This window comes from Crocodylus siamensis, chromosome 10 (assembly GCF_052110815.1).
Source record: "Crocodylus siamensis isolate JL-2025a chromosome 10, ASM5211081v1, whole genome shotgun sequence".
Taxonomy (NCBI): Eukaryota; Metazoa; Chordata; order Crocodylia; family Crocodylidae; genus Crocodylus; species Crocodylus siamensis.
In genome coordinates, this window is record NC_143404.1 from 46,457,426 (window position 1) to 46,474,572 (window position 17,147).

Genomic DNA, 17,147 nt, shown 5'->3' on the forward strand with positions numbered 1-17,147 from the left:
TTGTAGTTGAGAAGGCCTACCAGCATGGTCACATACAGTTGTTGATCCCTCAGGTGGCTGCTCCCTTAGCCAGCAGGTCCCTTTGCCCCAGCTATACCAGCGTTACCTCTCTCTCCCAGCCTGCTCTTCAATAGTGTCCGAAGCACACTCCAGCGAGGTTTGTAGGGACTGTAGCTGGCTCATGGTCTCTCGCAGCAGGAAGCGGCTCACAAACTGCTCCATCTTTGAGGACCTTTCATACTCCTGCAAGCAGGACACAGGGAAATATCATCCCTGTGGCCAGAGAAGGGAAGCTTCTCTATGGGGGAACAGCAATGCAACTGGCAACTTCTGTGATAAACACATGGTCATCCCAGCTGTCTAAATCTTAGTAACTTTAGTGGGTCTCAAGTGCATTACTGAGCTGGTGTCCAAGTCCTACACTGCAGAGCAGTAGAGATCCTGTTCCTTTGCAAATCCTACTGTTTCACAGTTTGTAAATTGAGCTGGGCACAGGTATGCGGGGAAGGTACCTAGCTCTTCTGGCCCTGGAGAAAAAAGTGAAACGGGAAAGCTATTTCAGAACTGAAAAATAGTAAGATGCTGGCACACATTTACTTAATGGCATGATGGGATCTGATCTCCAATCCCAACAATTGTACTTCTGGCCATGCCACACGTCTATGACAGGAGGCATGTGGTTGTTGGAATCAGGGTTCTAATTGGGCTACACCAGCAGGGAGATTAGGGCACTTCCGCCCCCTCCCCTCCCTGGTAGTTGCAAACCCACAGGCTCTCCTGCTAGAACCTTTGAAAACTGCATGTGCAGCTGCCCTGCAAGGCATGACAGTCAACCAGCCAGATAACAGGGACCCCCCAGGACTCCTTGTGACTCAGCATTTTCAAGTACTTTCCTGAGAGTGCTGCAGGGTAAGGCAGAGAAGGCTGCTTGGTGTGGGGTTTGCCAAGTTCCCAGAAGACAGAGCTACTTGCAACCCAGTCTCCCAGCAGCTCATTTCTGACACTGGAACCGGGGCTGTCTGGGGCTAACAATCAGGATTGGCATGGACATGCTACATGTTTGACTTACAATACAAATGAGCCCTCATACGAATGAGCCCTCAAGATATTCCACATCTTTGTGGCTGGTTTACCAGTTTATGGCACCATAAGCATACATAGTGCTGTACTATTTATGGGATGATTGACACATTCATTGTACCACAAATGTAATGTGTGCCAAGAGTCTTAGATATTTCTCTAGCCCCTTCTACCAGTGACATCGAAATGTTAAGCTTCACAGCAACCCATCTTTTGGAAACCTAAAACCCAAGGATTTCAGTGATACTCAGGGCTTCTGTTCAGTGCAGGAGAAAACTTTAACTTTCAGTGGGTACAAATGTCATCCAGTGCAATCCAGGGTATGAGGAAGCCAATGGCAAAGGGTAGGTGTAAAACAAGGGGAGGGCTAACATTACCTCAGGGATTTAAGGGCAAAATTACCATTGAAAATCAGTGGAACTTCTGCTCCTAACCCTCTTAGGCATTTTTGAAAAGTTCCCCCATAACATCCCCTGTCAATAAGATACAAATGAAAAACAACAGATGCTGCTCTGCATGCAGACTAGAGATCAGTAGGACCCCATTCACCAGTAAAGGTGAGGCCAATTTGTGAGAAGTCTAATGCTGTGTTTGACTCACAAATTCCATCCCCATAAATACTTTACTGGCACTTGTGTGAGCAGAGCACTTGCATGTTCTTTCTGCACATGGCACTGCAGCCACTATTTCAAATGCAAACTGTGCGCAAAGTGTCTTTATAACAGCTTCCTTTCAAAGAGAACAAGGCAAGTTAAAGTAATGGCTGATTCTACTGCAATCAGAACACAGGTAATAATGAGGCAGCAGGATGCTGTCTCTCACTTTCCTATGCAGCCTGCATATGAAATCAATGATAGACCAATTGTATAAGAGGAGGATACTTTGTCCACACAGACAGTACCCACTGTGAGAACAAACCTATTAAGCTAGCTCTGACTCCTAAATTATGTTATCAATTATCAAGTGTAAAATCCATGTGAAAAAACAATCCATCTGCAGCTGTGCCAACTGGCAATCTCTTTGTCAAGGCTATAAGAGGCACTCCAGGAACTCCTAAGCAAGGTATGGACATGACTGTATTTGCTTGCCACCGCAATTTTGATTTTCCCATCTGATTTCTGGCTGCAGAGTGTGATAGTTTACTTTTATGGCAGTGACTGCCTGAACGGCTCCTAAGGCCAAATCCTCAGGAGTATTTAGACACCCTATTTCTATAAGTGAGACAGGTGGCTTCAGAACTATAATCCAAGAATTACTAGTGGTCTGCAAGGCCAAGGTCCACAGCTCACACTGTGCCTTGCGCTGCTCAATTCAAAATGTGATGAATAAGGGTACATGGGATCTATGATAAATTTTGAAGGCTAACAGAGGTTCCACTGGGTACCTCTATCTGGGCCCCAGCTGTGGCTCATAAAACCCTATATGCTCTGATTCTGTCAGTCTGTAATGTACACCTCTACCCTGCCTTCTGCCTGACTTCAGTCTAACATGACTAATGATCATTATCTGCTCTAAGACAAATCAATCTTAAAAGTGTTTCTATATTGTTTAATATACCACCTCATCTTTTTATGGTACTGGTTATCCGAGTGATTCACAGGCACTTGACCCTGTACCAAAGTGGCACTCCTTCAGCCTGACCTTCCCACAGGAAAGACCTCTTAAGCCACAGCAGCCTTATAAGGCAAGGAAGCAGGAAGATATTGTTAAATGAATTCTCTCCTTCCCACTAACCTGCAAAATCTTCCAGTCCCCAGGGAAGTGTGTGCTTGGTCATCAGGGATGAAGGAGCTATTTTGGTCCTGTCCCAGTTACAGCCAAACACATAATCAGTACTGACAGAGTTTCATTATCATGGGTGCTATTAAGAACAGCTGGATGAAGCCAGAGTGGTCCAACCTACTAAAGAGACATGCTAAGATTGATCCCCAAGGATGGGAGAGAGGCTAAATAAGCTCTTCGAAGGCTCTGTGCATGAATATGTCCTTCTTTGCATCTGTTCTTGGCTGCTAGCAGGATGCCAGCATGGTAGGGGCTTGTAAGCCCATGCCAAAGTAAAGATTGTCTGAAATGTCACTGACACTGTGCAAATACAGAGGAAGGCATCTGCGGAATTACAAAAGAGTCTGAAAGGAGGGGAGATCTGGTTTGGAACAAATGTCCAGGGAGTGCTTTAATGGATTCCATGAAATGTCCATGCCATGACACATATCAGTTTCATTGATATTACCCTAAAAGTGGTATCTGTGATTTGATTAGTCTCCTTTTCTAGTTAATGATTGTGCAGCAGTGTGAAGAAGTGACAGAAGCCACAGGACATTTGTGCCATGAGGATTACAGTCTTGCATCATAGCCTTTCAGCTGCTAATACTCCAGCCTGCCTATTCACATTCCAGCAGATAGAGTGGGGCTTATTCCCAAGGTGAGCAAGATCACCCAGACCACTGGGGAGATGTTTGCTCTGGATAGCCAGCCCTTCTCCCTAGCTGAGTGGCCAGGGTTCAGGCAGCTCATGGTGCCTGTGGCCCCATCTTACCAAGTGCCTGCATGCATCACCTTTAGCAAGACAGTGGTGCCATCCCTGTATGAAGCATGCAGGGAGTACTTGAGGGAGGAGCTGCACAAGGCAGGGACACAGGTAGCTTTGCACTTCACCTCCAACATCTGGAGTAGCCGGGGTGAGGCTCACACCTACCTCTCCCTCACAGGGCACTGGTGTGATCAGTCAGGCCGTCAGTGGGCTTTCCTCCAAGCCGAGGTGCTGAATGAGTCCCACATGGCAAGGGAGATCATGGTAGCCATGAACCGCACGGTACAGGGGTGGCTTATTGGGCAGGCCGAGCTCACCTGCAGGTTCATGGTCACTGACAATGGAACAAATATAGTCAAGGCTGTCCATGATGCCAATACTGTTGGCACCTGCTGTGTGGCACACAAGTTCCACCTCATAGTCAGAGATGCCTTGGAGGGGGACAGGGCTACCAGTGAGGGTGCCGCCACCCCTATCACTACGAGCCAGCTGATTACAAAATGCAGGAAGGTGGTGGGCTACTTCCACTGCAGCATCAAGGGGGCAAGATGCTGCAGGACAAACAGGCAGAGCTGAGCATTCTGCAACACAAAATCATGCAGAATGTGGAGACTTGGTGTGGTGCTCAACAGGCTGGTGGAGCAATAGAAGGCCATCCATGAGATGGCCTTGCTTGGAGAGATTGGGATTAGGCATCCCCTGAATGGGATACCATCTCCAAGATTTTGGTGGTCCTCAAGCCCTTCCTCAAGGCCATGGAGACCCTCAGTGCTGGTGATGCCCTCCTTAGCCAGGTGATCCCCATAGTGAGGGAACTGGAGAATCAAATGGAGAAGTTCCAGGGGATCAATGTTCCTGGCTGGGGCAGGCTACAGTCACCCGACATGCAGGCACTGGTGAGGCGGCTGAAGGAGGGCATCAGGAGATGGCTGGATCCCTTGTGTTCCAGTACGGTCCACATGCTGGTGGGCATATGCAACCTGAGGGTGAAGGGGAGCATGTGCACTGGCAGCACCAAAACCCTTGATCACTGGATGCAGGTGCTAGTCAACAAAGTCAGGGTGGCAGAAGGGCAGAGGCGAGGGGTTGTGGAAGAGAGGGATCCACTTTCCCATGCCAGCACTCCCAGCACCAGCACCACCACCGGCACGAGCACCAGCCAGTCTCCTTCATGCCAGCCACTGCCAATGTGGGCCAAGGGCCTGGCTTCAATGCTGGGCTCCAAATGCACCTGACCCCAGCCTTGGGCAGGTAGCACCAACGGGTTCAGTGGCTACTTATCTCACCGAGGATGTGGAGCCACTGGACTGCGACTCCTTGGCCTACCAGGCAAGCTGCAGCCAGATGTGGCAGAATCTGGCCACAGTTGCCCAGCAACACCTGTCCTGTCCACCAACCAGTGTTCCAAGCTAGAGGGTATTCAGCATTGCTGGGGATGTTGTGACACCCCACCACACCTCCTTGGATCCTGGTTTGGTGGAGCAGCTGGTGTTCTTGAAAGTGAACCTCCTGCTGCTGGGGTTTTCCAGGCTGTACCTGCAGATAAACTGAGTGCCGCTCTCCTCACTCCATCTGCACCTATTTCCTTTTTTCATTTTTTTTAAAAACCAGTTAATGCCCCACTCTCAGTTGGAGGGAGCACTCACTGCATCACTAGCCAGCAGGGGAAGAACATGTCCCTGCTGAGCTTGCTCCCCTGCCAGGATGAACTTGGAGGTATGGGCTGGGGCTATGGGGAAGGAGGAGACCCCAGGTCCTAGGAATGACCACTAAAACTGCACCATACCAGGGTAGGTAGGCCTAGTGGCACTGCTGGTGGCAAAGCACCCCATAAATGCCAGGACCAATGATTTTCTGGTGAAAGGCGGGTAGGAGGTGCCACCTGAAGTGCCCCCTGACTTCTGAATAAGATTTTCATACCCATTTTACTTTACACAAAGAAAAGACTCAGAGTCCCTATCTATGAGACCAGTGGGCCAGGCAACCTCAGTGATATCTCACCCCATTGTAAGGTCATATCTACATCCACTAGTAACATCACAAAAGCTCCTCGGTGTCAGCTACTGCTGGCTCAGGAGAGACAGTCCCAGCTGGCTCAGAAGGACTAAGCAGCAGCATTCCCCATCACATCTCAAGAAAGAGGGGACATCTCAGAAGCAGTCACAAGATGGGAAATTACAACTCCCGAAAGAAAGTTAAAACAATAAACCAAAATAAAAAGGAGAAGTGCCCAGATCAGAAGAAGGACAAGGAGAAATGGCGACATGTTATCTACCTCAAAAAGAACAAGTCCACAGTAAGTATCAGTCACTTATCAGTCACCCCAGCTTCTACTTAACGCATACAACATGCATACAACTTCATACTCTGCACTGCCATCTGGCATGCTTAGTCCCTCATCCCACACAACATACCCATTCACGATCCACATTAATTCCACACTACACAACTACCACATATAGGCACGCACTAAGCCATCCTTTCCTGACGCTGTATCACAACCTTCAGTCTCTCCACTGAGTTACAATAAATAGGTTGAAGTCAGTGTTCACACTAAAGGAGACAGAGGGTCTGTTGCTCCACTGACCAGAATAACCTGGTTTTAAAATTTCAATAATCAGGCATGGGCTAACATCTTTTTTTAAGGTACAAACTTTTCCTGAACTGGGGATGCTTTCTTTTACAGGCAAGGATGGATTAAGCCTGGGGGTAGAACAAGTGCCTTTAGCTTTGATGGTGTTCAAGAGGGCTGTGTGGAGCTTCGGGTGGTGATTTGATTCAGAGGAGATTTGGCCTGATTCAGTGGCCGAATCTCTGAATCCAAATAGAATCAGGGGACCAACTAAAAGGTCTGAATCGATTCAAAGCTCTCTGAATCTTCAGAAAAGACTTGGAGAGCTTTAATGATTCGAATAGTCCCTGGTGGCTGCAGCAGGGAGCTGGACCCAGACTCAGAGCTGGTAAGTGGGGGGAGGGGAGGGGCTGGTGGATGTGGGAGGGGACCGTGGGGGGGACCCCTGACAGCCTTAATCCCCTTCCTGCTCCCCCAGCCCCCACTCACTCTCCCAACCCTCATGGAGAGAGGCCCCCATGCAGCATGGGGCAGTGAGGGGCAGCAGGGATTGCTCCCTGCCTCACAGTACCTGGTGAGTTGGGGCTTTTTTCCCCCAAGTGCTGGGAGCTGGGCCAGCCATTGCCAGGCTGGGAGAGTGGGTGGGGGATGGAGCCTGGGTGATTCGGAGATTCAGCAGCAGCTGAATCTCTGAATCAGATTTGACTAAATCAAATTGGGACAGTGATTCAAATCACTGAATCGAATCACTGTCCCCCGAATCGGCCAATTCTGAAGCAAACACTACCCAGTTCACACAGGCCTAGTGTTCAGTGTTTAGAATGTTGATGATGCCAATAAACAATTAATTGATGTTTTAATGCATGACCTTTGTATAAGTATAATCTGAGCACCTGGGCCAGGTACCCTCTCTCTCACATTCTCTGAGAAGCAGGAAACAAAAACCTTGGACAGGGGAATTGGAGAGGTTTACATGAAAAACTAGGAAAAGTCCCCAAAGACTATCACCACTTTGCCTCACACATAGGCTTCGAATTTTCCACCACGTACATGTGAAATCCCTGAACTTAGGTTCACTGCAGAGACATCAGTGATTCTACTAAGTAGCTCAAGTGCAGATTCTCAGCTATTGGGGAGCACCTGGCCTCGGATGATGAGTAGGAGGGGGCAGCATGAAGCAGCAGCACACAGTGGTGAGGCAGAAAGGTTTCCTTGTTCTTTTTATTTTACAGGTCAAAGTGGTGTTGCTGCCTCCTCTTGGGAAGCTGACTCATGGCCCCAAGACACTCTCCCTGATTGTCCCTCCTGGAAGCAATGTTAACATCTTCAAAAGATCAGAGCCAGGAAGCTATAGAGGAGAGCTGGCAAGGTCATCACCCCAGACCCTTTCATCAGCACAACAGGGAGCTGGAGATGGTGAAATCCAGAAGATGAGGAGGGTCCTGACCTTATTTTTTCTGGTGGAGGTAGAGAAAGCAGAGGATGGAGATTCCTTGTGTCCCAAAAATGGGGTGAAGTTCTGGTACACTGTACATCATGAATCTGCAAGTGGACAGCTGTAATGTTTATCATTTGAGGCCAACTGCTGTCAACACTGCAACAGGGCAGTGGAAAACAAGGAAGTCCTTGAAAGATGGAAAATAAACCAACTTGAGCATCTCAAATGACTTCAGCCTGTGCTTAGTATGTTGCTGGGAGAGGGGAAAAAACAAGAAATGTCAGATCCTAGGCTTGGTTCTTAGATGCAGGGACTTCCTACAGGTTACATAGGTCTGTACACTGCATGGTCTTGTCTTCCCAGATGGTGGAGGATAGAAGAAGGGACAGGTTTCTTGAAGTATAAGTACTGCAGAACTGGCCCAGGAGGCACAGCTAATTCCTTGCCCTCACGGGGTGGTTCAGAGAGATGAATCAATCTGAGTGACAGTGGCAAAGGAAAAAGCAGGAACAGCTGCCAAAGGCTTGGCAAAATTTCCCATTGTATAGGAAGGAGGCAGGAGCCTCCCCTCATCCAACTGATAGCCAAAAGCCTTTGGGATCTTAGTTTTTTTGTTGGAGTGGAAGGCACAGGGCCAGTTACTTCCTTCAGCAAATTCCTGTCTCTCTGGGGAGTGCTGACTTGCAGACTGGCCTGTTCTGTATTAGATGTCTTATACTGCTGCTAACAAGGGGGAATGGAGCCAAGAAAATGCTGGCATCTCCTCACAACAATGGACTGGAGACTGGTTGGAGATCAGAAGAAGCTACAGAAATATATATAGCAAGAGAACAGGTTTAATGTCCCTATGTTCTGAGTCACAAAAAAGCTGTTGAACCATTTCACCTTGGTTCTTATTAGAAGCTCATACTCACAACTGCTTCCTACTGTTTAACAAACTAGCCTCTGCCTTCTCACCTTGTCAATCTGTGTTGCTTGCCATGCTCTGGACTGGAGTTACATTCATTTGGCCCATGCAGTCATTGCATGAATGTAGAGACTCAGACCCAGCAGAAAACACTTGCTGTACAAAGTTAAGGAATTGTGAATGTTGCCATTCTCTTTTCACCAATGCTGTGGATCACAAACTTTTATTTTCAGGAAACAGAGATCGACAACATGGTTTTCAGTCAATAAAACTGCCAAAACCAAACAGCCCAAATCAGGGAGAAACATCTGGCCTGACAACCTGGCAATGCAAAAAAAGGCATAAAGAGGACTAGAAAGTGAACAGTTGATGACAAAGCAGGTAAAATGTGTTTATTTTTCATATGAGATCTTGGTGCGAACTTCAAACTGAGAACAGAACTCTAGGGTTGGGAAGACACATGAGCAGAAACTGAAGTAAAAACAGTATAAATTGCAGGAAATGCCATCAACTTCCCCACTGCTCTGACATTTGCCCTCAAACTGAACTATTCATTTATTGCTAATAGCACTTTCAGCCAAAATAACAGCAGGCCTGGCTATAATGGGTTTTGTTCCTGCAGTAACATTTGTTCTGTGCAGATAACTCTTCATGGTTCAAATCCTTTTTCAGGGAAAGACTCTGTTACATGTTGTACTCCACTACGGTAAAGCTGATCACCCCTAACACCTGCTGAGGCCATCAGGAGATGAGATGAGAGCATGTGGCATCTTGCAAGATTCAGGTCTAAATTTTTATGCACACAAAACTTAAGGACTCAGAAAAGACTGAAGAATTTGGTCCTACACACCATCCCCACTCCCCCCAGGACTGAATTCTAAATAGAATTTTAAATGAATACCATCAAGTAGTAGGCTACTGGAATTAAGCTGTGTGTTACTTAATGAAAGACCCAGAATCTCATAGAAAAGACATAAGACAGCTAGGTAAGAGTAATGGTGTAAAACACAGTTTGCCCAACACAACTTACTATCTTAACATTCATCTCTGGTTCCTCTATCTGTCCTATGCAGTATTGCTGTAAACTTCTAAAATTCTAAAATTTGGGGCCTCCACTACAGAAAGGATGTTGATAAATTGGAGAGTGAGTACAGCAGAGGGCAACAAAAATGGTTCAGAGGCTGAGGGAAATAGGCTTATTTAGTCTAGAGAAGAGAAGAATGAGAGTGGATTTAATAGCAGCCTTCAAGTACCTGAAGGAGGGTTTAAAAGAGGATGGAGGTAAACTGTTCTCCATGGTGGTAGATGACAGAACAAGGACCAATGGTTTCAAGTTGCAGTAGGTGAAGTTTAGGTTAGATATTAGGAAGAATTTTCTCATTAGGAAAGTAGTAAAACACTGGACTAGGTTACCCAGAGAGTCTGTGGACTCTCTATCCTTGAAGGTTTTTAAGACCTGGCTGGACAAAGTCTTGGCTGGGATGATCTAGTTGGTAATGGTCCTGCTTTGAGCAGGGGGTTAGACTAGATGACCTCCTGAGGTCCCTTCCAACCCTAATTATCAATGATTCTATCATTCTATCCTCCTAAACAGCTGCTATGTTTCACCACATAGTATTGCAGTTTAGTGTTTGTGTGAATCAATTCCTATCAATAAATACAGTTATAAGTAGAATTAAACCTTAATCATGCTGTTGGATATAACTATTACCCTTCATTTATGGGAGAAGTAAGACATTTTTGTGATATTTTTAATTGGACTAATACTAGATTTTTTTATGTTTTATTGGACAAACAAAAATACCCTTGTGCCTAAAAGTTTCCCTAACATCTTTCCAACTATATAGTTGGTCCAGTAAAAGATATTACCAGAAAATCTTGCCTCTCTCATCTTTCCTACAACACCATAGCAACAAGAACACTCCAATACTACTTTTCATTTATGGCAGCCATAAAGAAACAGTCTTTTATGAAGTGACATTAAGCTCCCAACCAAAACAAAGTTGGCTCAAGAACAAAAACTGGCTGGAGGAAAGTCTTTCTGGCAGAGAGCTTTGATGGAAAGGGTGTGTGTGTGTTTAAAAGAGAGACAGAGAGACAGAGAGACTGGGAAGTGAACAGGAATGTAAAGACAGAGATAATAGAGGGGTAGAAGTAGTGGTGGCATGCCAGCACTACCTCACAGTAGCAATGAGCTACATCCCTGTAGCTGGTCACTACGGCAACATTGTATCTCATGTAGACATGCCCCACTTCTTTAGGTGAGATGTAACAGCTATTTAACAGAGCACAGCAACATGACAGAACTAAGTGCTGGAATCTGCCCAGGGATCAGTATTACTGTATCTTCCCTTGGGGACAGTGCTTCTCAGTTGTGATGACAATGAGAAGCAGAGAATTGGTATGACACTGAATGCTAACTCATGTTACAGATTCCAAAACCTGTGCTGCCCCAACCTGTATGTGGTGCTCTATGAGGCAACATGAGCCAACAATTCAGTTCCAGAACTTCCAGGAGAACTTCCCCAGGCGGCTCCCACCACCAGCAGTCTTAGACTATAAAGAGAACCTCAAATTCTGTCCTATCACAACCCCAAGAGGACCTTGGAGTCAAAGAGAAGTGAAGATAAATACTTGAAAATCACCAGGTGAGGGAATTCAGGCACCCATGAATCCCTCCTATCAGTGATGCTACTGGATTATTGGCTTGTATGGGGCTACAGTGCGGGGTGCACCTTGCCTCTGTTCTGGGAACATGAGCAACACAGAATACGCATTTCTTCAGGTCATCAGAGATACACATATTTGTTTTTGATTTTTAAAAGACTGTGACCATTTCTCTTAGCCACATTGTGGTTAGGTCTACATCATTCCTTGAAGGATAGGGGAAATAGTACAGGAGCAACAGGTCAAAAAAGGAAGAAAGGCAGTACATAGTAGGAGAACATTGGGTTCAAACATATTATTATGTTAAATAATTTAAGGGATTGTGACATCGCTGTCCCGCTATTTGCTGTTTCTGACTATTTATATCCTATTCAGTGCATACACTAGGCCACTGGGAGACTTACAGAGGATTCATGGGACGAGAGATTTTTTGGCATGAAACTCCACATATCTATCTCTGTCATGTCTGATTCAGAAAGTACAGTTCAGTGCCTCACCTATTGTCTAGTTAAGACGGGGGCATGGATGAGGGCATGCTGGCTGAAGTGCAACTCAGACTAGACTGAGAAGGATGAGGGTAGGTTGGGGAAAGCTGCTAAAGGATATAGCAGAGATAATATCAGCCCCATTGACTTGTTGCTGCATCTGCCATTAGTTACTAATATTCACAACTGAGGGGGGATTTTAACCCTACTGACAGTAATATCACAGCAGTGACCCCACCAGTTTTTTACCATCTACATTTGGCTAGGGGGGAAGTGGCCTTCCCTTCCAGATGCAGACCTTCTTACTGCTTCCCACTGTTACCTCAGCCCTCTTTTATGCATATATTATAATATTGTCTTTAATTACATGGTCACCTAATATTTTTTCTATGGGACCCTGGCCTGCCTCATTTTGCACAGAGGATGGACAGGGTTCACCAAATGAGCACAAGTGTTCAGTATTTTGCTTTCTCCTCATTGCTCTATGTGTCTCAACCCAGGACTTATTTACTCTCACAGTACATTGCTCTGAAAACAGAATTTTCTTGTAGGATTTTCTTTGGCAGTCATTATAGACTGAGGAACATTGGACTAGAAGCGACTTGGTAGGGTGCTGAAGGCTTAGCCCCTCCTCTTGCAGGCAAGTATGTCATATGGTTGTATTCATATATATATATCATTCTTCATCTGAAAACAACTCATATGCAACCCAATGCTCCTACTGGAAGACTGTTCCAGAACCTCACTTTTCTCATGGTTAGGAACCTTCTTCTTTCTAGCCTACATCAATTTATGGCCAGTGTACATCTATTTATTCTTGTGCCAACACTGTACTTTAGTTTAAATCACTCTTGTCCTATTTATACCTCATTCATCCACAGAATATGTACAGCAGTTGGGGGGATACATCTGTGTCCTGTTATAAACTGCATTGTATTTTATGAACACTCTGCATTTGTAATAGTCCGTATGAATTAAATCGTCCATTAAATGGCAGAAAACAGACAATGCCTGTGGAGCTGAAACAAGGCCATCATTTCTGAATAGCCTTAATCTGAAGGAACAATGGGGGTTAGTAGTTAAATCATTAATTTTAATGACCATTCCCTAACAATCCTAAACAGGGGCTGGAAAATGGAAAACCCTGGCATAAGAAAAGAAGGAGGTGTCAGACTACCTTTAAAAATGATATGCTGCTAAGTGGAAGCCCAGACCACTGTAATGTGAAGAAGGGCACTTTTTTCCTGAGAACATGTTCAACATTTCTTCCAGCTATATAATTGGTCTGATAAGTGGTATCACCAAAAAGTCCTTGCCTCTCAGGAGGAGAAAAAGATACTGGGCACTTGTACATGAGACACTTTATTGTGCAGTAGACTAATTTACTACTCAGTAAAACATCACAGTCTACACATGCACACCATTTACTGTGCAGTAAATTAGTCTACTGTGCAGTTGGCTACTACCTGTACATACACATAGATTAATTACATAGTAGCAACTGTGCAGTAGTGCACATGCAGACAGCTGACTAGGAGCAATTTGTCCCTGTCAGTCCAGGCAGCATGGGGTGGGCGAGCTGTACCCTGTCCCAGGCAGCTGCCTCCCAGCCCCATGAACTGATCAGCAGATCAGGGCATGGGGCTGGGAAACTGTCCCCTTTCCAACTAGGGTGCCCAGACTATGGAACAAGCTCCTCCCAGAGGTGGTACAATCATCTACTCTAGAGGTCTTCAAGAGAAGACTGGATGGTCACCTGACCCCAGATGTCTTTCCCGGTCATGCAGAGGCCTGGACCTGATGATCCTTCAGGGTCCCTTCCAGCCTTATGATTCTATGATTCCCCAGCAGCTTTTTCCAAGCCCCACATCCCAATTGGCCGCAGCTGGTAAACAGCTGCTGGGGGAAGGGGCAGTTTCCCAGCCCTGCACCTCAATCTGCTGATTGGTGAGTGCAGCTGGGAAACAGGTCCCCTTGCCCCACCTAATCCCCCAAGCCCAGGCCTGACCCGAGTGCCCTCTGCCAGCCAGGGACTGGCACCTAGAAGAGCCTGGACTCCCTCTGGCTGCTGCAGCAGGGCACAGGAGGGCAGAATAGCTCTATACTGAATTGCTTCCATCAGAAGCAAATTTGCTTCTGACAGGCACACGTGTAGACACGCTCTAGGGGAAAGCTTACTGTGAAGTATTTTGCTGTGCAGTAAGCTTACAGTGCATTAAAAGTATGTGCAGATGCACCTGCAGTGGAGGCAGGGAGGGTTTATATTCTCCCCAGAACGTTCAGGAGAGGTGAAGGCTCAAAGGGTGCAGGGGTGGGGGGACCTGGGAAGGGGGGTCAGGTTCAGATTTGATGTGGTTCTCACTCTTCTGTGTCATCTAACAGTAAAGAACATGTGTTTAAGAAATCCCTTTGTAAAGACTATGGGCTCCCTAGTTTATCTATCATGTGGCCCATGAAGAGTTAAATTATATTTCAGACTGCCCATGAGGATGAAATTCTGGGGGAACATGCACAAACTACTGCAGAGATTAGGAAGGAGAGATCAAGCCTGGTCTCAGGGTTTACAGCAACTGGACTGAAGGGTTGTATTTTGTAAGCAAGGGGGCCAGAGTGGGAATCTATGCCCTAGGAGTGTGTGAGAGGCCAAAGCTGAAGAAAGTATCTGGATAGTGCTTATAAAAGCAGATGGGATCCAAACACTGGGACCATTACAGCAGACTAGTGACCCCTCAGAATGGGAAATTCAGCTACAGCTGTACTGTAATTCTGTCTTGGGTAGTAAATGAGGTAGAGGTAGTGTGGGGAAAAAACAGAATATAAGCATGTAATTAAAGGTATATCAAAATGCAAGGACCACAAGGGAACTGAATTCATCTTGTAATCGATAATGTTCATGCTGACATTTCCTAACTTTAAGTATTTTATTTTTCATTTATTAAGGTGTCAAAGCATGCATGTTTTTAATGTAAATTCCTAGATTTTAAAAAAGAAAAGTAAAAACCAGAAAATTACACCATGTGGCATCATAATATAGTCCTGATTTATCTGAAGGCTTGAAAACTTTAGATCCACCACATAAACCGCTATTACTTGAGCTAAGTAATTGGTGGCAATAGTAGGTTATCACTTTCTTTATGCATAAAGGAAGTAGTTAGTCACATTAGTCTGATATCAGGCAAAAGAGAGGGCAGGGTGGCACCTTAGAGACTAACTCATTAAAAACTTCATACGCTTCTGTAGGTGATAGCCTACTTTGTCTGATGTTACCCTGCCCTCCCTTCTGCCTTTCTTCCTAGACTAACCTTCATAGATAGGAGGCCAATGGGTTTTACAAATATATTTGCTGTCCACATTCCCAGTCCCAGTTCACACCTCCCCAGCTTTTAAAGCTTCTTTTCCCAACATGATCCAGCTCTTGGTCACTCTGCACATGAACCGACAGCTTCATCCTTCCCTTGCAGAGACATTATCTCTGTTCAGGCAGTCTGCCCAACCCAAGCTTGGCTTAGTTATGCTCAGAGCACATTTATAGAATTGACCCTGGTGGCAAAAATGCAATGGATGGTCTGTCTTGAGAATCTCATTTCTAGTGTTGTGTGGCACCAGTGGAATGTCACAATACTGACACATAAACAGACCCATGCTGGGAAAGCCAACGGTACCTTGCAGGACTAATTCATGCTGATGGTAGCTCTACTGTAGGTGTGTCTACATGTTAATTAATGCATTTCAGGTACTAAATTTAAAGCACATTAAATGTAGTACCTCCATTGTAAGATACTAGAAAAGGGCACATTAGCCTATTTTAATGTATGTTAGCAAAGGTGAACAGGGGTTTTTTTTAGATGCTTTAATGCTCATTAAAATAGGTTAACATGCATTCAAACGTATGTGTAGACATGCCCAGAATAACCTAATTATTGCCACCAAAGGAACCTGAGTCTTGGTCACTGCTTCTCAGCTGCCACAGTAGGTTAACAATGCCTTTTTATTTAATTGTTAACATGATTAGACACTTGTCTCTAGATAATCTTTTGTTTCATTGCAGAGCGAGTCAGCTTTTTTATTGCTTTCCATCTCTCTAATCACTGACTAGTAATTTTGCCCATTCTGAAGTCACATGTGGGTAAAATTCAGATGCTTTGGTGATACAGGTAACGCTATGGGAAAGACTGCCATCGTGATAGACAATGGTAGTGGCTTTACTCGGGCAGGCTTTGCTGGAGAGGACAAGCCCAAGTCAGTCCTGAAGACAATAGCTGTAGCTCCCAGCTGCCCAGCTGTGATGTGGCAGACTCCATGGCATCGCACCACCACTGGCTGTGAGATGGAAACTGCTGCAGCATCTGGAAGCCACCCACTCAAGCATGGCATTGTTATTGACTGGGAAGCCATGGAGAACCTATGGAGCCATCTCTTCTTCTGTGGGCTGAGAGTCCCTCCTGAAGATCACCCCGTGATCATGACTGACTCTCCCTCCTGTCCTACCACCAACCGGGAAAAGATGGCAGAGGTGCTTTTTGAGGCCTTTAGCACCCCAGCTTTGTATGTGGCTAACACAGGGCTTCTTTCCCTCTGCTCACATGGCAAGGTCACAGGCCTTGCTGTGGAAGCTGGGGCTGGGGTGTCTCACAGCACTTCTATCTGTGCTGGGCAAACCTGCAGGGATGCCACCTATCGTTTAGATGTGGCTGGGTGCTTCCTTTCCAAACACATGCACAACCTGCTGCTAAAGAGCTCCAATGACCCACAGGTCCTCAATGCCTTGGAGAAGAAGACAGTAACCCAGATGAAGAAGCAGTGCTGCTATGTGTCTATGGACTATGAAAGAGACCTCCAAGATGAAGTGCAGCAGCATCCTATCAGCTGCAAGACGCCTGATGGCCACTGGATAACCTTGACTAAGGAACGGTTCTGTTGCCCAGAGCCACTTTTTCAGCCAAAGCTGCTGGACCAAAATTCTCCAGGTCTTCATCTCCTGGCCTTCCAGAGCCTCCAGAAGATGCCGGATGAGTACAAGGGGGACATGCTCGGTAACATTGTGTTATCAGGGGGCTCGTCAATGTTCCCAGGCTTCCAAGACAGGATGTGCTCTGAGCTGGAGATGTTGTTCCATGGCAGAGGTTACCAGATTAAAATTTTGGCAAACCCAGAAAGAAGTCTGGCAGCCTGGGCTGGAGGATCCATGGTAGCTTCACACAAATCTTTCCAGCACAGGTGGATGACAAAGAGCGAGTACCAGGAACATGGGGCAGAGCATGTGCACAAGAAATTCAATTAGTCAAACCAGGGATAAGTTGCCTGCTAGCTTGAAACTGTTTATTTCTTTTTATTAAAATAAAGTCCAGGCAGGAATGCAAAATTCTTGGTAACAGAGAAGAGCAGTGCATTTAGTATCTCAATTCTTGTTCTCTCCACTGGAGTGGAATAAGCCTGCAGTTATCTGAATGCTAATTAGCCTTCTGTTT

At 45.9% G+C, this 17,147-nt stretch overlaps 2 protein-coding genes across 2 annotated transcripts in view; one reads left to right on the forward strand and one right to left on the reverse strand.

The window, feature by feature from the left end:
- Positions 1 to 17,147, reverse strand: part of NECAB3 (N-terminal EF-hand calcium binding protein 3) — a 164,828-nt gene that overhangs the window by 19,891 nt on the left and 127,790 nt on the right. The window contains exon 6 of the mRNA XM_090020394.1: positions 107 to 243. Within this exon, the coding sequence (XP_089876520.1) occupies positions 107 to 243 (137 nt within the window). The remainder of the gene's footprint in view (positions 1 to 106; positions 244 to 17,147) is intronic.
- On the forward strand, positions 15,842 to 16,960 carry ACTL10 (actin like 10). The gene has a single exon (XM_090020423.1). It carries the CDS (start codon positions 15,842 to 15,844, stop codon positions 16,958 to 16,960), a length of 1,119 nt encoding a protein of 372 aa, XP_089876549.1.

Bases quoted from the DNA above. Each gene is read 5' to 3' on its own strand.
- ACTL10 (XM_090020423.1), top strand. From the start codon at position 15,842: ATGGGAAAGACTGCCATCGTGATAGACAATGGTAGTGGCTTTACTCGG.